Source organism: Dasypus novemcinctus, chromosome 19 (genome assembly GCF_030445035.2).
Source record: "Dasypus novemcinctus isolate mDasNov1 chromosome 19, mDasNov1.1.hap2, whole genome shotgun sequence".
Lineage (NCBI taxonomy): Eukaryota > Metazoa > Chordata > Mammalia > Cingulata > Dasypodidae > Dasypus > Dasypus novemcinctus.
In genome coordinates, this window is record NC_080691.1 from 6,957,727 (window position 1) to 6,978,000 (window position 20,274).

At 46.2% G+C, this 20,274-nt stretch overlaps 1 protein-coding gene and 1 non-coding gene across 13 annotated transcripts in view; both read right to left on the reverse strand.

Moving 5' to 3' along the window:
* The window catches only part of EP400 (E1A binding protein p400), a 177,958-nt gene that overhangs the window by 37,451 nt on the left and 120,233 nt on the right, over positions 1-20,274 (reverse strand). For all 12 annotated transcript variants that reach the window (XM_058281195.2, XM_058281190.2, XM_058281189.2 and 9 more), the window contains 8 exons: positions 19,030-19,197; positions 15,837-15,931; positions 15,076-15,347; positions 11,623-11,825; positions 10,939-11,108; positions 9,253-9,449; positions 3,675-3,786; positions 3,365-3,508 (listed from right to left, as the gene is read on the reverse strand). In XM_058281195.2, coding sequence (XP_058137178.1) covers positions 3,365-3,508; positions 3,675-3,786; positions 9,253-9,449; positions 10,939-11,108; positions 11,623-11,825; positions 15,076-15,347; positions 15,837-15,931; positions 19,030-19,197 — 1,361 coding nt within the window. The remainder of the gene's footprint in view (positions 1-3,364; positions 3,509-3,674; positions 3,787-9,252; positions 9,450-10,938; positions 11,109-11,622; positions 11,826-15,075; positions 15,348-15,836; positions 15,932-19,029; positions 19,198-20,274) is intronic.
* LOC111759079 (small nucleolar RNA SNORA49) lies at positions 9,697-9,830 on the reverse strand. The gene has a single exon (XR_002793173.1). It is a non-coding gene; the product is annotated as a small nucleolar RNA SNORA49 (small nucleolar RNA).

The window sequence follows — 20,274 nt, forward strand, 5'->3', positions numbered from 1 at the left end:
AGAATATCATGAGAGCCTCAGGGCCAGTGTTTAAGAAAATCCCTCTGCAGAACAGAAAAGTACTAACTATAAAGAGAAGGAACTGAACATGTGGACATAGGTGTGAGTAAGAATGTCTACTTATCAAAAGATCATTCAGAGAGGACAAAAGATAAACCATAGGATGGGAGAAGATATTTTACATGTATCCAACAAAGGATTTTTACCCAGATTATATAAAGAACTCCAACAAGCCGAGAAAAAGAAGGGACAACCCAATTAAAAAATAAAAAGGGGGGCAAGACTTGAGCAAGTACAAGTCTCCAGGGAACAGATGTGACTCAAAGAGTTGAGTACTCACCTCCCACATAGAAGGGTCCCAGGTTCAGTTCCTGGTGCCTCCTCAAGAAAAAACAATCAGCAGACAACAAGGAAAAAAAAAAAGCAGACAACGAGCAAAACCATGAGCAAACGGAGAAGGGAGCCATCTCTGGAAAGGGGGCTGTAGAGAATCATTGAAAAAAAAAAGTCTCCAAACTGCCAATCAAAGGACGAGGGACTCAAAAATTCATCAGCCAACAGAAAAACTCAAAACCACACTGCGATCCAAGAGCACACCAACCAAGAGCTGACAGGGAAATGGTGGACACGCCCAGGCCGTGGCGACAGCTGCGCCAGCACTCCTGCAGTGAGGGTCACCTGACTGAGCCGCTCGGGAAGACTCTGCAGCATCTATCAAAGCCCAACATTTGAGACCCAACAACCCAGCAGGCCACCCCAGTAGACAGTTAATAGAAATGCATGCACGTGTTTACCAAAGACACGTGTAAGAACATTCACAGTAGCACAAGTCGTCAAGTCCACCAACAGAGTAGTTAAGTAAGTCATGGCACACGCACGCCCCAGAACGCTCCACAGCACCGGGAATGACAACTTATTGCTACAAGTAACAAGAGAGTATGAGGGCAAAACAGCAAGATTCCATTTATATTAGGTTTAAAACACGCAACTATGTTGTGAGAAGTCAGAAAAGTGGTTATCTTTGAGGAAAGGGAGGGGGCCCGAGAGGGGGTGGGGTTCTTCCTGACGCTGGCAATCTTCTATTTCCTGAGCTGGGTGCTTGTTTCAGGGGTGCTTTAACTGGGTGAAGACTACCTAGCTGAGTCTGTATGAGGTGTATATATTAAGTTCTAACAGGATTTTACTCAAAGCCATTTTAACTGTACAAATCTTTTGGCGAATGCTGCCACTGCTCAGAGGATCATACAGCTGCACCACTGCACAAACAGATGCAAAGAATGTTTACTGAAGGAGTGCTTATAGCAACAAGAAACTAAGAATGTCCTCCCGCTCACACCCACCAGACCCTACTGGTGCATCGGCAGCCGCGCTCCCATGGCGTGCGCTCGCCCATCACTGCTCTCTGCTTCTGTGTTGGCCTCCCTGCCTGCCCCTTCCCTGCGCAGGGGCCAGAACAACTGTACAAAATAAGCTGGACCGTGTCCTGGCTCCCCTCCAGTCCTTGCAAGGCTTGCCGTCACACTCAGAATACAAGCACCGCCCCTGCACAGCCAGGACGTGCCTTCCATCTCACACCCCCCGCCTGCTCCCAGCCCACCCGCCCCTCTTGGGCCACACCGATCACGGCAGGCCAAGACATTAGGATTGTGCAGGAGCTGTTCCCTCCACCCAACACTCTTTTCCTCAAGGTCCACACAGCTCACTCGACTCAAACACCACCTCACACACTATGTACTCACCAGAACATAAGTTCCATGAAGAGTAAGATTTTTGTCTTTTTTTCAGTGCTATATCCTTACCGCCTTGAGCAACGAGACACTTAATAAATCTTTATGTTGGAATTCTTTGCAACTTTGGAAAGAGTGAAGTAGCTATCTCTCTGCTAATATGGAAAATTTTCCAAGATAATTTTGTTAAGAGAAAATGCAAAGTACAGAACAGTGGTGCCACATGCACACTTGCATCCATGCCTTCGTACTACACACTTCTCTTCAAGGATGCATATGAATCTATTTTCCCTTCTCTCCTCTTAGACTGTTGGAATTTCATTTTAATCTCATGCCTTATAACCCGTTTTTTAAATAGAATGAGGTTGATCTATCTGTACCTCCTGATACTGAACAATCTGTATGATACTTCTGTACAAAGGAAATTATACACTGAACACTCCTAGAAGAAAACATAAGAAATCGCTAACAATGATCATCTTTAAGCAGGGAAGTAAGGGTCTGCTGTGGGAAACTGACTTTTCATTATAAATTCTTAAATATTTTACCACATGCATCGGCACTGGTTACTTTTCCAATAACTGAACAGCCCATTTTATAGCAGAGGAGGAGGTTGGTAGCAACCCCCAAAGTTCCAGAGCCACCAGGGAGAGCAAGGCCGAGAACCAACAAAGGGCTACAGATGTGGAGAGCTTCGCCGGGCCTAGGGGGTCGGGGGGCATGGCACCGACTGGCAGGTGGTCCAGGAGGACAGGGTGCCGACAACTCTGCATAAAGCGCCGTCCCCACAGCAGACAGGCAGCTGGAAGAGCCAGGGCAGCCCTCAGGAAGGGGTCCCGCAGGCCCGGGGCGTGTGGGGGAGGCCGGGGCGAGGTCTGCAGGAGAGGAAAGCCTCTTCTCCTGAGAGAACAGCAGAGCGAGGAGGAGTGCTGATGGAGAGGAGGCACCAGGCCAAGCCCTCCGCCACTAGGCAGGGCAAGCGGCAAGTGTCCAGGACAGGGAGAGGGCGCGGGGGAAGCCAACAGCCTAGAGAGGTGACTCGGCCACACGCCACAGAGCAAGCCTGGTCCAAGAGAACCATCACGTGAGCCACAATTTAACATGTTCAAGTACCCATATTTTAAGAATAGAAGTATTTCTTTATCCAACATTTCCAATATAAGAGCATTTCAACAAGTAATCAACATAAAAAAGGCGTTAATGAAATGTTCTGTGTTCTTTTCTGACCTGTGTTCTGTGTTTCCAGTACATCCTAACTTAGGACAGCTCAAGAGCTGTCCAGGGCCGATGGCCGCCCTGCTCCCAGCTCAGCCAGAGCTCTGCTGCCCAGGAAGAGGGGCCGAGAGAGCCACTTGGGCTGGGTGGAGTGGACAGAGGGGAGGCCACTGGTGAGACGGTGAAGCTAGCTGGGGCGTGTGCACAGGCTGGCAGGCATGCTGACTCCTGAAACCGGGCCGTGGAGGACACTCCACTCTGTCCTGTTCTCTCTGAGGTGGCTAATCCCCACTTAAGCGGCAGAGGAGGGGAGGGCAGAGGGAAGGGCAGGTGGGCCTGGAGTGCAGTCGGGGTGAGCACAGAGGCCCCACCCGGTGTGGTCCTGACCGAGAGGTCTCCGTCAGACGAGGTCTGCTTCTTACCTCTATGAAAGGCCTTGCGATCTTGGGCGCGATGGTTTCTGTGGCGGAAGGTTCCTGAGAAAGGACAACAAACTCCTCAGCTTTCACTGGGAAGCCAGCGTCATCCACGGGAGAATAAACCTCGAACAGCTCCTGGATGGTGCGCTGAATGCAGAAATGTGCATTATTCTCCAGGAATGAAGGAAACCATTTTACGCCTGGCCTGAACGTGAGACTGCAATGCCAGGGATGCTAGGTGCCCCCTCCCCATTACCACATGCCAAACCAACTGCCCAGAGGACGGGCCCCGGGTCCCCGCAAGGAAGGGCACCTGCGTCAGGAAGGCCATGGAGTAGTCGTTTCCTTGGGCGGCCACTTCTCGGATCAAGTCTTTAGTGCCGTTCTTCAACAATTTCTCTTCAATGGAGTTGCCACTCACAAGCCTACAGACAACACATGCACACACACATGCAAAATGATAACTAAGTCACTGGAAAATGCAACGAAGGCAAAGCTTACAGGCAGTGATTAAAACAGCAACACTTCTGCCTTCGGTTTCTGATCCACTTGTCCCAAAGGCCCCCAACCACACACTATCGTGCTCACCAGTCCGGCTCCAGCGGCCACGCAGGTGGTGGGCTGCCCTAGGACGCACTCCCACTTCCTGCCCTGGCTCTCGCTGCCGCTCCTGCCTGCCAGGGTCCTTATCTCTCCCCCCAGTCTCAATGTGGAATCCTCCTCCTCTGTCCTTCCAGACTCCCCCCAAGCGTCAGGCTTTGGATGTACTGCCTCTGGCCCTGACAAGCGGTACTGAGCCACCTCTCTGCCACGGAGTGCTTCGTGTAGAGACCCTGGGGAGACTGACTTTCTTGTGTAACATGGACATACCTCATCTTTGCATCACCCCTACTGCTGAGCACACAGGAGGTGCTCAATGAAAACCGTCGGGGAGCAATGCCACCTGGACAGATGAGGGAACTGGGGCTCAGAAGGCGACCTGCCTGTGCAGGATGCCACCACTCGGGCATGGCTGAAAGAGGCCTGCTCCCAGGGCCTGCTGCCCTTCCCACCGGGCTGTCTGCTCACACAGGGAACAGCAGACCTAGGGATGCTCAAGGTCAGCCTACCTGCAAGATTTTTCACAGAGATGAAAAGAACTAATGGAAGTTTCCAGAAAATTATAAATTAAATGGAACCTAAATAGAAACAGACAAGCAAGGAGTAGAGAATAGTAACAAAATGAATTCAAATGTATACAAAAGAATTTAATACATAAATAGTATAGAATATTATTGTAATAAAGAAAGGAAAGACAATAAATCATGTAAGAAAACCTGGATTGTGCTATTATTAACTACATATATTGTGTAATCTCGTGGAGTTAATAACTTGAATATGGGTCACCAGAAAATAGAATAAGGTTTGAGAATGGAAAACTGAGGGTTAACTTGTGCAGAACTGGTAAAAAGGATGTAGGTTGGAAATGAAGAGAAAAACTGAAAGCCCAAGATAATGTTTGCAAGCAGTAGTGCTACTATATGGGTATGACAGTGGTTGAAAGGGAAAGTCTAAAGCCATGTATATCACTAAAAGGAAAGCTGAAAAATATAATATGGGACTGTATAGTACAGCAAGACCTCATATGAAATATGAATATGGGTAATATTGTATATATCAGACTTTTTTTCTTTGAAAATGAACAAACATATGTTAATGTTCCAAGATGTTACTACCAGATAACAACAAAAAAAATTATGCTAAGGAAAGAAACCTGACACAAAGTGCCACATATTATATGATTCCATTTAAATAAAATGTAAACATATATCAATTTGTAAAGATGGAATTATAGTAGTGGTTATGTAGGTAAGGGATGTGGAGTTTTTCTTTCTGGAGTAATGAAATTGTTCTATTAATGACATTTTTTGTGGCGATGAATGCACAACACTGTGATTATACTAAAAGCCACTGGTTGTACACTTTGGGTAGATTGTATGGTATGTGAATGACCTCAATAAAATTATTTTAAAATAAATAAACAAACAAATGTGCAAGAATAGCCAGAAATAGCAGTTATGTACAGCAGGGGACACATAGAGAGATTGAGAGGTGAAGAATTTTTGTTTTTTATTATTATTGAAATTATGAAAATGTTCTAATAATGATTGAAGAGATGAATGCACACCTATGTGATTATACCAAATACCAAATTGTACTGACTGTATACTTTGGATGGATTGTATATTTTCTTAAAATATATCAAGAAAGCTGATTTATTGAAAAAAAGAAAATCTAGAAAAACTTTCATGACCCCTTATAATAAAAACCTGCTTTTCCTTTATTATATTAATAATAAAAGGCTCATTTTTAATTTTTTTGTTTTATTTCTTATTTTTAAAACTATCATTATTTCATTTTCTTATTAATTGTATTTGGCTATTTTACTGGCTTCATTTTTTAAGACGTTTTGGATCACAGAAAGGTTACAACTGTGGCAGGCGAGGACCATTTGTGTGGGTGTCAGTGACGGGGGCTATATGGAAGGAGGTTCACCCGGGCACACATATAAGTCATATAAATATATTCAAATGTTTAGGGGCATTGTCACAGTGGGTAGCGATTCACACAATAACCAAAAGAATTCTGAATTCCCATCATGGGGAGCTCTGCCATATTTTCCAGCAGATTCTTGAATCCTCCAAGTACAGAGGCAATGACTAGTGAAGGAGGATGGTCCACTGACGGGCCCTTGATATTGACGACTGTGCTTATGAACCTTTACTGTTACAATGGAAACTTAGCCTAGTATTATAGGGTGCCTAAGCGTTACATCCTGAGAGGCTCCTTGTAGCTCACATGTGGCCTCTAAGCCAAACTCAGCACATAAATGCAGTAACTTTCCCCCAGCATGGGACATGACTCACAGGGATGAGCCTCCCTGGCACCAACTAGCAGTGCAACTGGAAAAAGATCTTGACCAAAAGGGGGAAAAGGTAAAGATAAATGAGTTTATATGACTAAGAGACTTCAAAGTAAGTCGGGAGGTCATTCCAGAGGTTACACTTATGCCCGTCTCAGCAGGATCTCACTGAATGCTAAATTAGACACTACCCCAAATAGTGAGGCTCCTGAGGGCTCTGGAGATACCCAGGCACTATGGTCAGGGCAGACAGCTCATGAGTTTGGTATCTTGCCAATGGGACCGACTTTGGGGTTTGTGCTCCCCAGGGTGACAAAATTGGACTTAGTTGTAGTTTCCCTATACATGGCTCTTTTGTCCCTTTTATTTGAACCTATAGTTGGTGCTGAAGTTGGTAAGTGTACATCCAAGAGACTTGAATCTTTGGGCTGTCCATGTGCCAGCTGGCCCTGAGTCTCAACAGATTTGCAACACCTAACTCTCCAGCTCATTGGACTCACCCAGGGCAACTAACAAGGAGGTAATAATGGACAACCACCATACCAAGGAACTGAGAGAGTCTATAACTGCAAGCAAGAGAGTCCCATCCATTGGCTGTATGGGACGGAAGCCCCCTCTCAATTACAGGTGTTTTCTTGCCAACCTCGAACTGCTTATTCATATTCCTAGGTTCTTGATTGCCCTTTTAAAATAAGGGGGTGGTTTATTTTTCTTATCAATGTATAAGAGCTACTGACTCCTTTATCTGTTTTAAGAATTGCAAATAATTGTCTGATCTATTGTCTATTAATCTTGCTTATGGATTGTTTTTGTAATACCTAAATTTTTATTTTACTACAGTCAACTATGTCTAGCTTTCCTTATTTCTGAGTTCTCTGTTTGGTTAAAACAACCCCATCCGGCAGCGGATTTGGCCCAGTGGTTAGGGCATCCGTCTACCACATGGGAAGTCCGCGGTTCAAACCCCTGGCCGGCCCATGAGCAGTGCTGATGTGTGCAAGGAGTGCTGTGACACCCAGGGTGTCCCCTGTGTAGGGGAGCCCCACACGCAAGGAGTGCGCCCTGTGGGGAGAGCCGCCCAGCATGAAAGAGTGCAGCCTGCCCAGGAATGGCGCTGCACGCACGGAGAGCTGACACAACAAGAAGAAACACAAATTCCCGTGCTGGTGACAACAACAGAAGTGGACAAAGAAGATGCAGCAAATAGACACAGAGAACAGACAACCGGGGTGGGGGGGAAGGGGAGAGAAATAAATAAATAAATAAATCTTTAAAAAAACACACAACAAACCCATCCCACGCTAGGCTATATGTATTGCCTCTTAAACAGTGCCTAAGAATTTTGTTTCACTTTTTACATTTAAGTCTTTAACCTATCTGTATCTTATTATAAAGTAGAGAACTGCACTTAGAAAGCAAAATATACCCACAAGAATTAAGGCACTGGGACTCCCCTGCAATTCACATGACACCACATCTGTGTACTGTTTAACCCCACACCACAGGCTCTCAGCCCCTCAGGATCCTGCCCACGGCACACCGACCAGTGCTCCCTCCCCATCCTTTCTTGTCATGTTATTTGGCCATTATCAGATATTTTCACCACAAATAAACTTTAAAAATCATTTTACCTAATTGTATATGTGCATGCATGCACACACAAACACACTCATAATTCGGGTTTTCATTAAAATTATGTTAAATTTTAATGCTATTTTGGAGAGATGCCACATTTTTATGAAGTGAGCCTTCCCGTCAAAGAACCACTGTGTCCTCCTGCCCGTCACATCTAGAACAACGTCCTGCAATGCTTTACACTATGCTTTACGCTATACTGCACGTTGCACACAGGCACCCTGCACCTTCACAGCCAAGGTTACTCCTATTTCACAGGTTTCAGGGCTGCTGAGCAAAAAAGATTTCCCCATGTCTAGCTAGTAAATGCTAAAGGATCACCCCTAATAAAGGGGTTACACAATGAAATATTCTTCATTCAATGTAAATGACATACTAAACCTATATTGACTGGCATGGAAATACATGCACAGCATACTGTTAAAAGAAAAAGGGATTACAAACTAAGACTGATAATATGATCCAACTCAAAAATCAGAAAAATGCCTGGAAATGTACACACACAATGTTAATTATTGTACCTCTGCAGGATCCTTATTTTCCTCTATATGGTTTTTTTTTCAATGAATGCATAATACATCACAATCAGAAAAAAAAAATAAAGCTAAGTGGTGGAAATGGTCCTGGCTCGGCGTCTGGATCGCTGTACCTCCAACGGGCCTGCTGCAAACCCGGCGCAGGGCACAGAGCGGCTTCGGCTTCAGGGCGGCCTGGACCTGCACGCCGTCGGTCAGGGGCCACGCCACTCTGGCCTCGGGCCCCTGTCTGGGCACTGGCAGCCGGGCTTAGGGCTCACAGACACGGGCTCTCACAACTGCACGAGAAGGAGCCAGCCCAGCGCTCAGCACACACAGCCAGGCCCACAATAAACGAGCAGCAAGAATCCAATCCACTGTCATACTGAGGAATGTAAACACTTCTACAAGTCTAGAAATAACACAGACCTTTCTCCATTCTCCCCAGTTAAGATCTCTTTGGCCAGTTACAATTTTTGCAGTTGAACATAACGTAACAGGTTTACCATCTTTCAGTAACCATTTTACTAATAGATGACTTATATTTCAGAATATTTCCAACAACCAAAAATATAAATCATCCTTTAAGGTTTAGATACTCTAGAAGAGGCACAACAGACACTGAAAGAACAGAAAGATACACGTCTAAGAAAGATAACTAAACTACATTTCAAGCAAACAAGTGTAAATAAGAAATAGCCAAAACAGCAGCAATATACTTTGTCTGAAGGAAAAATCAACAAAATCCCACAGAAGCCTCTAAATGGAAGCCACAGAGCGTCCCTCTGGCTTCAGGCGCCCCCCGCCACGGCGCCCGCCCGCCCCCCTGCTGGCGTCACCTGTACACGTGGATGTCCTTGCACCTCCCGATCCTGTCACACCACTCCTGAGCCTTGGCGTCCCTCGCCGGGTCCAGGTCGTTGTCGTAGAACACAACCGCGTCAGCCTCCACGAGACTCACCCCTGCCGAGCGGCTGTGGGTGGAAAGGAGGGCACAGAAAACGCGGCGGTCCCTGTTGAAACTCCTCATCAGCTCCTACGGCCAGAGACAGCACTCGAGTTAGCAAAGCTTTCACTCCCGACTGAAAGCTCTTCCGTAACAGAACGGTGTGCTTTGCGCCTCACTTGACACGTCCGCCGTCGGCAGCACACTGGAGTCTCTGGCTTTCTCTGCACCCACACGGACCCGCGTGCACCCCTCACAAGCACTGGCACACACGGCTCAAATAACGCATGAGGCAGGATCACAAAAATGAGGACGCAAGGGTCCGTGCCTCCTATTTCCTGTCAGCTCAATGTGTAGACCCCAAAAGAAAGCAGGTTCTTACTGGGGAGGGACATGTGCTTTCTCCTCTGTCCTCAGGCAATGCCAGGGCACTCTACAGGCACAAAAGCCCCTGGAGTAAGGCTGAGGAAGTGCGGAACTCCAAAACCACAAGAGAAGCCCCTCTATCCACCTGAGGCCCAAGAGCTGAGCTGACTCAGACGGGGCACTTGCTCATAATTAATCCAGTGCCCAAAAGACCATACTGCTCTTCCTTCAAGAAAGCCTATAATCCATTTGTTATACTACTAACAAGAAAACTTGTTGATTAACAATTTGGCATATTTTTTCAGGTCTTTCCATAGCGTGTATATGCATCTGTATGAAAAATACTGCATAACCTGTATGACACAAAGTGGTCAAAACAGAGTGGCACACTGTGATTTCTGTACTTACCCTTGTATTGGGAATATTTTCCTTGTTGTAAAAACATCCTCTGATGCATCATTGCTAGTGACCCCCCGGCCCACCACTGGAATCCTGGGAGCAGCGTCTCGCTTCAGACGCGGCCACATCACAGAGCGTGCAGCACGCTTTTCTACAATGGCACCCACACCGCCCTCACCGGGGTCACGACAAGCACGTCTACAGGGAACTTGTAGAAGTCCTTGACTGGGAAGAGTCCTCAACACAGAATCACCGGGGCAAAGTGTAAGCCCTTTCTAAGATCCACAGTCCATGCTGTCAAAAATACTGTGTCCAGAAGGCTTGGGCTCATCGACGCCCGGGCCAGCAGTATGTGAGAGAGCTGCTTCATTGTTTCACTGTACTGCAAGGCATCAAAACACCCTCAGCTCGCTGGATAAGTAAGAACCAGGCATATCACTTTAATCTGCCTTCCCTTAATTATAAACGAGTCAAGAGTTTCATGTTTTTACTCCGTGGCTATGTTCTGAAGAACAGCAATACAGTCTTACAACGATTGCAGATAACTGATTTTTACTGGGATGTCTAGATGACTGTACATTTACCTAATAACATGACTCAATAAAGTGTACCTGACTTATAAAAAATACAAAGGATGGAGCTAAAGACCTATTAAAAATTCCAAACAGATTAACAAGTCTTCCTCTTTTTGTTTATAAGGGTCATGATATAACCGAATTTAAATAGCCATTAGAATTAAGTTCTTTAAAAACTGGTGACTAATATTAATGAAATCTAATTATACAAGATAAAGAGGTAAACATTTTTTTCTTACCTGCCGTTGTTCACTGTTGGCATTTTCATCAATTCTTATGTAGGTGAGATAATGGAAGTTCAAGAACATTTCTAAAATGTCTAACATAAGAACCATCTGTGATAAAATCAGTACCCGACGGCCTTCAGATTTCAACTTCTGGAGTAAGATAGCTAAAGCTTCTAGCTTTCCTGTGAAATAAGTAACATTAAAAGTATCTCATGAAAAGGTTCAGAGTTTCTCTTTAGGTGATGGAAAAATGTTGGTAACAGATGATGGTTATGGTAGCACAAGGCTGTGAATGTAATTAATATGACCAAATTGTAGGCTCGAAAGTGGTTAAAAATAAGAAACTTTATGATGTATATGTATTAACACAATAAATTTTTTTGAAAAATCTGTGTACTATACAGAGTGAAACCTCATGTAAGCTATGAACTCTAATAACACAATTATAATAATAATGTATCACCAATAATAATGTAACAAAAAGTACTGCACTGATACAAAACGTTAACAAGAATAAAGTTAACCACTCTGTGTGGGTAGAGGGGGTGGTATATGGGAATTCTATACTTTCTGAATAATTTTTCTGCAAACCTACTACTGCTCTAGGAAATAGGCTAACATTTTTTTTCAAGCATCTCATAACCCAAAGAAATAAATTTCATATAACAACATGCACAAACAAGATTACTCCCATACCTGAGTCAAACTGTACCAATCTCAGCTCGGGAAACTGCAAGGAGCGCAGCGCTGTCATCTGCTGCAGCTGCTGGAAATAGGGAGCAGCATGCTCTCTAAGGCTGTGCCTAAACATCGTCATCCTGTGGCTGTATAAGGGGGGTGGTCTGGCCACCCACAAGGATGGAGGTGCTACCACCACAGCTGGAATCACACAGGTCACCCTGAGAAACAAAACACATGCTCTGTCACCACGGGGCACTGCCTGGGGCTTCACTGGGCTATAGCACTGTCCTGTTTAGGTAAGGGGTGCAGGCTCAGGAAGGAAGAAGCAACCCTTCTGAAATCTGTATCACAGTGGGAAATGCAGCAGAAGCAGGTAGGGTAGGTGGCCATCTACTTTCAGCCCTCATTGCCCTTACCAGCTCATCCTCCCACAGGTGGGAGAGGCTCACAAGGGTGGGGCCTGCCTGGACACAGCCAATAAGAGTGACCCCATCTTACTCTACAGCAATGACCAACAGGTAAGAGGCAGCTCTGGGCTAAACCAGTGTGGGCCCTGTGCTGACTACAGGAACAGGCTCAGAGGGGGCCTGTTCTGTCTGAAGCTCATGTCTTTTGCTGGGAACTTTGGGACCCAGAAGCTCAATGCCTCCTGGAGAGCCCAGTGGGAGCATGTGAACCCTAGAGCTGCTCCTGCCCTCATGCCACCAGGAGGGAAGGTGGGAGTAAGAGAGGCTAACCCTGTGAACAGGACATGATGATGCTGTGGAGCCATTGCCCCCAGCCAACCTGGACCTACCTGCCCCACCTCTAGACGTGAGTCACCTGTGCCAGTCAATCTCTTACTACGCAAGTCAGGTGACATAAGCTTTCCTAACTATTTCCTATCAACTATATCTTTAAATGAAGAGGCACCTATACTATTAGCAGAAGAAAAAGGGAAAAAGACAAATTAGAGTTTAAAAGATGAGTACACGAGTAAAAAAAGTTACTAACCTAACAACATAAAGAGGAAAATATATAAGGGTTGAGAGTTAGAGGCTGGATTGCTCAGACTTGGAAAAATATTCCCAGTTTTATTTCCTTGATTGTTTCTGCCTTGATCTAAGAGCCTTCTAAGCAGATAACCTCTGATAGGTGAGTCAAGAATTAGGCAGCATGGCAGGGTTTCCCTCTGCAAATATGGGTCAAGTGCGAGGGTGGCCAGCCAACAAGATAGGCAGGAGAGTGAAGAGCTAGCACTGCACGTGGCGACAGCAGGGGATGAAGCTGCCAAGAAGCCTGGTGCTTTCTAAACAGCAGAAGCAGAAGACAAATCCTCCACCTCAGCACAGCAAGAAAGGACAGTGGCTGCCATGCACCAACGGGGCCTGGAATTTCATTTCTCTTTTAAAACTCATTCCTTAGTTTTCAAGGAAGTTGAATTATAGATCTACCATGTGACCCAGCAATACCATTGCTAGGTATATACCCAGAAGAACTGAGAGCAGTGACATGAACAGACACCTGCACACCGATGTCCACAGTGGCATTATTCATGATTGCCAAAAGATGGAAACAACACAGGTGCCCATCAACCAACAAACATAAACAAATCGTGGTATATTCACACCATTGCAGCTGTAAGAATTGAAGATTGAAGTCACGATGCATATGACAACACAGATGAACCTGGAGGACATTATGTTGATTGAAGCAAGCCAGACACAAAGGGACAAATACTGTATGATTGTGCTATTATGAACTAAATATACTGTGTAAACTTGCGGAGTTAATAACTAGAATACAGGTCCCCAGAAAATAGAAGAAGGGTAGAGAATGGGGAGCTGAGAGTTAATTGGTGCAGAATTGGAAAAAAGGTTGTAATATTTGGAAATGAATAGAATGGCAAAAGCACAACAGAGTGTTTGTAACTAGCAGTGCTGTTATTATATGGGTATGACAGTGGTTGAAAGGGACAGTCTAAAGTTCTGTATATTACTAGAAGGAAAGCTAGAAGATAGAACATGGAACTGCAGAACATAGCAAAACCAATATTACTTTGGGTAATATATTGCATATACAACATCGTTTTGCTTTGAAACTGAAAAAACGTATGTTAACGATAAACGATGTTAACAGGAAAAATACAACCAAAGCAAACTATGGGACAGGAGTGTATAATAATATACTAATAATCTTCCATTAACGGTAAAAAAGGAAAAAAAAAGGAACTATACTAAGTGAAAGAAAGTAGACAAAAGACACTACATATGGTTGACTCCATCTATACAAAATACAAATACAAGTAAATTAGAAAGACAGAAACAGAATAGCAGCTATGTAAGGCTGGGGAAAGAGAGAGATTGCGAGGTGATGATTTAGGGGTAGGTAGGTAGAGTTTTTTTGTTTGCCTGTTTATTAATACTATTATTATGGGAATAATAAAAATACTCTCATATTGACTGAAGTGATGAACGCACAACTCGGTGATCACACCAAATACCACTGATTGTATACTTCGGATGGATTTATGCTTTATTAATATGTATCAAAACTGACTTAAAAAAAGAAATATCAAATCAATAATCTAGCTTTTTAAACCCTAAGGAACTAGAAAACAAGCCAATTAAAACAAAAGAAAACAAGTCCTTGTTCCTTAGTTTAACTCTGAATCACACATTTCTCATCATGCAAAATAAAAAAAAATTCATGTGGTTATTTTAATAAAATATTTTTTTAAAGAGCAAAATGCGGGAAACGGACTTTGGCCCAGTGGTTAGGGTGTCCGTCTACCACATGGGAGGTCCGCGGTTCAAGCCCTAGACCTCCTTGACCCATGTGGAGCTGGCCCATGCGCAGTGCTGATGCGCGCAAGGAGTGCTGTGCCACACAGGGGTGTCCCCCGCGTAGGGGAGCCCCATGTGCAAGGAGTGCACCCATAAGGAGAGCCGCCCAGCGCGAAGGAGGGCACAGCCTGCCGAGGAATGGCGCCGCCCACACTTCCCGTGCCGCTGACGACAACAGAAGCTGACAAAAGAAACAAGACGCAGCAAATAGACACCAAGAACAGACAACCGGGGGAGGGGAGGGGAATTAAATAAATAAAAAAATAAAAATCTTTAAAAAAAAAAAAAAAAAGAGCAAAATGCAGTTATCTGTCATCTCTGCCCGGGGCCACGGGGAGGCAGCCGCCCTCGCGGGCAGGCTGGCAGGAGCCAAGTTCCCACCTCCAGGGGTGACCTGCGCGACCCGGCGGGGCCTGCCGGCAGGTCCCAGGTAACAAGACACACCTGAGCCCAAGGCAAACGGCCTGGCAAGGACTGCTCAAACAAATTTACCAATGGCAGCTCGCGGAGACACTTACGGCAGTAAGACGAATGTCCACAAAACAAGCATGAAAATCAGTGGGGTACAATACAGTGAGAGCGCAAAACCAGGTAAAAGGTATACAGCTCCGAGAGACAGGCCTCCGAGAGACAGGCTACTCACCTGCCGGTGACGCCCTGGAGGGCCTCCCTGCACTGCGACAGCGCCAGCAGCAGGCCCCGCGTGCGGCTGCAGGCTGATGCACCACCGTCCGCCGGCCCGGCCCCCTTCCTGTCACTGCTAGGAGAAGGCCTGGGCCGAGGTGTGTTTTCTCCACCACCGAGGGACAAAATCTCTAATAAATCTCTGCCATAGATGGGGACACGGGCACAGCGCCGCTCGTTGACAGCACAGAGCTGATCCAACCGCTCCCGCAAGAGTCTGTTTTTCTCCTCCTTTATCCAAGACAGTGATGAGAAAAAGGGTGTTGAAAACAACATGCCAAATTACTGTCTCCACAAAACAATCTGGGGTCCCTCATGCATGGTGACCTTCTGCAGAGAGTCAACCTAAAGGTACATAGTTCTTTATTCTACAGGAAACAGCGACACAAATAAAGTAAAAGAAAACGAGTATTGTTTCCTTGCCAACGTGAAAAAGCATTTTTTGAGACATGGTAAAAATTTCTAATAGCTAAGAAGATTTTGAGAATGAGAAATGTGAAACAAGATTTTTGCACTGATAAAACTCAAGTTAATTTCTTTTATTAGGAAGCATATGTTTCTTAAATCAAAATTCTGTAGTTCGGAAAGGAAATGTGGTTTTGAAGTCCTCTGTCTGATGAGAACTCCCAGAAAGCCCGTGAGCACCGAGCTCGGACATCCTGCCCAGCTCCTGGGGAGCAGCTGGCCCGCGCGGGGCGTGCTCTGGGCTCTGCACCGTACCTGGGCTGGCCCTCCCATGGGTGAGGCTGGTTTGGAGGCCGTCCCGGGGTCTCCTGCAGCCATGGTGTGAACCGCCACACGACCAGGAACCCCAACTGCAAGTGCAAAAACGAGGAGTTGAGAAGGAGCACCGACAGCCCACAGGGTTATTCTGCTAGGAGGCCAAAATGGCAACTCTTCAATGGTCACGACCCATTCTTTCTCATATTTGCAAACGCACCACCAGATCTAGAAAACACTTATTTTATCACTCAGTTAAGCATCTATTGTTTGGGATTATTTACAATTCTACTACCAAAAATTTTTATTTCCTTTTCTCCAATGTTTATATGCTAAACAACATTGTGGAGGAAAGAATCAATTATATTTTCAAATAAAGGGGCATATTTGAAGCACAGAATTAAGAGAATGCTCCTCATTTGGGGCTGTCCAAAGTTTCCTCACAATCTGACCCAGGGTTCTCCGTCCTCAGTCAAAACGCCGCATGGGTGGGGCCCCACTGCACCCTTGGGGAGGTACGTTTTGGTCCCCTGGTCAAGGTGCTGATTCCTCTGCTGTTGCAGCTGTTTTTTCCCCTTGCCACTAGTAAGCAGTCTGTGGGGAAACACTCAGGAGCAAGCAAACGTTCTGCTCCGCATCCAGCACGGCCCCTACACTCAGTGCTCACTGACCACTCCCTTCTCCACTGCTCTCCACGGTGACGGCTGCACAGTCCCCAGTGTCCACCTCCAGCCCTCCACTCCCTGGTGTGCTCTCAGCACTCAGCTGGGAGCAAGACCCCCCCTCCTCACTGATCTGTCTATCCCTTGCGCAGAATCTTGGGTTCCTTTTGTTTGCAGTGGTTAATCATTCATCACTGTTCTTAGCTATCTGGTCACTGAAAGTGTCCCAAATTCAGCCACTGGGAGACCCACTAGGCTGGATCCTGTTTGGATAAGCCCCTACCATTTTTCTTTTTAGAATTTGTGTTCTTTCTGGTCTTCAAGATGCTCCAGGTGCATCTTGTACCTTCCCTGCCCCCATCCTGAAATAGGTTATTTCTGCAAAGGGCCTTGGTTTCTTCCAAAATATTACTTATTGAAAAATCTGTCACCTACATGGATATTAGTCTTTAAAGTAATTGTTCATTGAGAATGCTGTAAAAAATCCTAATGTTAGTTCAACCAGACATTCTGTGGGAACGCCATCCCCTACTCTAATATGAAAAAAAAATACTGAAAGAGAAAGCTTCCTGATTCATTTGGACATAGCTAGCCGAAACTTACCTCTCTGCACAAAAATGGAAAAAGATATCATCGTATTATAAAATTGGGTATAGCGGTATGAACAAGAATAAATCAGCATAACTATGTTAGACTTATTTAGGAATAACTGGAATGGCTCAATATAAGAAAGCTAATCCACTCAACAATATTTATTATTAAAGACAGACTCTCTTCAAGCCATCTATTGAGAAGACAAACATTAAGTGAAGAATCATGCAAATACATGTAATTACATCTGCACAAAGTTCTCGTGACAGAAGGCACTGTGAGAACACATGCCCACGGAGTCCTGGCCTAGACTGAGGGAGACCTAAGGTGGAAACCTCAAGGACGGGCAGGAGCTGCTTGCGAGAGTGGGGAGAAGAGCTGGCCCGCTCCTGTACGCGCACAAGTACGTGCAGATGTGCCAACGACCTCAGGCTGCCAGGGCGGCTGGAGAGCCCATGCCTCAGCAGGGACAGCCCCCGCCTCTGGACACTGACCGGGGGGCAGGGACGCTAAATCTGCCGGGGGAAGCGCCATTCGCTATGTGGCGCGAAGAGCAGGAAGCACAGAAGCTAGGTGTGGAGCAGGGACACCTGGTCTGGCTGTCCAGGACCAGAGGAAATGGGCACAAGCAGACAGATCTACTCTACGTGAGGGGTCAGCTCAGCCCGACTCCCTGGTAAATGGGTGTGGAGGGGGAGAGAATGAGTCCGGAAGTGCTGGAGTGAAGATGGGGGGCCTCTTGAGATGCTGCACCATACAGAAGCTGTTCTCTACAAATAGGCAAACACCTATGGAAACCAAAGGAAATTCCCTCTGCATGATAAACATTCTACAGGCTGTCTGTCTCCTCCACATGCGTGCAAAGGGCATGGGTACCAGGACAAAGTGCACAGCAGGTATGAGATTACAGATACTTAGCAAGACGCCACGCTGATCACAGCTGTGCTGACTAAGCTCCCAAGGGTGCATCTGGAGGCTGTCCTCATAGTAAAATATATAAAACCCCAAAATATGATAAGTAGGAAATTCTACGAAGGAGATGAGATGTTACTCTGCATACTGAATGGCCAAAAGTGCACACACACACACACACACACACACACACACACATGCGCACACACACACCCTTCCTGGCCTGGACAGAAGGCCCTTCGGGTGGGGTTCCGGCTGTGGTAGGTGTCCCCTGGCCCTAGGGCACACGTCTCCACCCCGCAGTGGCATCTGCTACCAGGAGCGGTCACCTCCATTCTCCAGGTTTTCCCCACACCCCCAGAATCAGCTCCATCTTGCACCTGAGGAGTTCCAGAACCAGCCCCCTCCTCAGAGGCTGCTGAGTCCTGGCTCCACTGTTAAAACTGTACCAAGACAATCCCCTAAACAGGGCGGCATTTTCCCAGCACAGTCAGGCAGCTCTCGCTCCTTCCAAAGAGGGTTAGCAGGATGGGGAGGGCGAGGAGCATGCAGTCTGCAAGCAAGTTACACCCAGAGGCTCTCAGCCCTCAAGTTCCAGCACAACCAAGTGTCCATCTCAGAGCAGCTCCCCCCACGGCTCCCCCACATCCTGCCCGTCAGCTACTCCTAGCCTATCCTCATGATCGCAACTCCCTGTCTGTTCCCTGGGGAAATTCTAAGCTTTTTCACTAAAGGCATTTGAGACATAATTTACAAACAAAGTTACTCATGATTACAAAAGTCTGTTGTTAGGGGAAAGGAAAAACAAACAATGAACCCTAAATACAGTGGAGACTAATTATATTATAAACTCATGTTTTTGAAAAAAAAACTAGTCGCAATGACACCCACACAGTGTGGAAACCAGAGGCCACCACAAGCCAACATTCTGAGGCCCAACATTGAGACCCAAGCAAATGCATTCTTGACACATGCCTTAGGAGCACTGAGAAACAGAGAGAAGCTCCGAGAGCAAAGGGGCACAATACCTGGTGGGGTCCCGGGTGCAGGGCTCGGGGCGCCGGCCGGGGGCTTGCTTCCCAGAGTGCTCAGTGCGCCATGCGTGGCCCCTGCCTGGGACACAGTCTGCATCACCATGGGGCCTGGCGGTCGCAGGTACGGCTGCCCAGGGGCAGACACGATCTGGAGGACACTGCCTGAAAGCACATTTCCACCAGGAAGCTCAGTCACGGCAACAAGGAGTGCTAGGCCCAGGAGCACAACCACTCCCAAATGGTACAAAAGCAAACAAGACAATAAACAGAAAAAGGTAAAACAAAATATACTCAGAGTAGCAGAAACAAATAAAAGTTAAGTTTAGTTGCTTGGGGAAAAATGAAAACTTCTCATTCACGAAGAATGAAAACTCGAGGGGAACATGCCTGCATTACTGACCATGAAGAGCAAGCTCATCTATTCCATACGCGGCCCCGCTCTGGGCTGGCCCTGTGCTGTCGGTGCAGGGGCATGCCAGTCCCAGGAGAGGGGCACACCACCCGCAGCTTCCAGACCCCATGAAGGAGGAGTGGAGGCAAGAGGGAGCTCGCTCAGCTGCCTTCAGCGGTACCACCCCTGCTTAAACAGCGTCCCTCTTTCCATCTTCTGAGTGAGTCCTGCCAACCTCTTTTACTCTGGAAGAATGCTTCTAAGTCTGTGCTCTACAAAACTTAGCGTCCACTCAACAATATATACAGATGGTCCCTGCAAAAAGAATCCTGTGGGTGAAATTTTGAGAAATAAGAACTGAACAAAAATCTGTGGGTCTGGCCACTGCAGGGGCTCTGAGGCCTCTGCTTGGCTCCTCCCCAGACACAGCCGACACCAGAACCCGTGACCCTGCACTAGAGCTGCTAACACCACCACTGGGGGGGCTTCTCATGAAGACAGTTTGGCCTGCGCTACTGGGGACATTACTTTGGGATCCTAACCTAACACATAAGAAGCTAATGATTATCTCTAACTAGAGAGAGATTGAAATGACTAAATTGTTGCCAGATAGCCATTTGAGATTATTTTTGATGGGCCACTTGAATTTCATTCCCTCATTTTCTTCAAAAACAAAACAAAACAAAACAAAAAAACAAATCACCCAACTACTAGATAAGCACACTGCTCTTAGTTCAAGGTCTGGGAGGTAAAATGTAAAAGGCTGTATGAAAAAGAAAATGATTTCTCCTACATAAATTGTTAATCCTTTGGCACTATCAGGATAAGGAGCCTCACACTAAAATTAG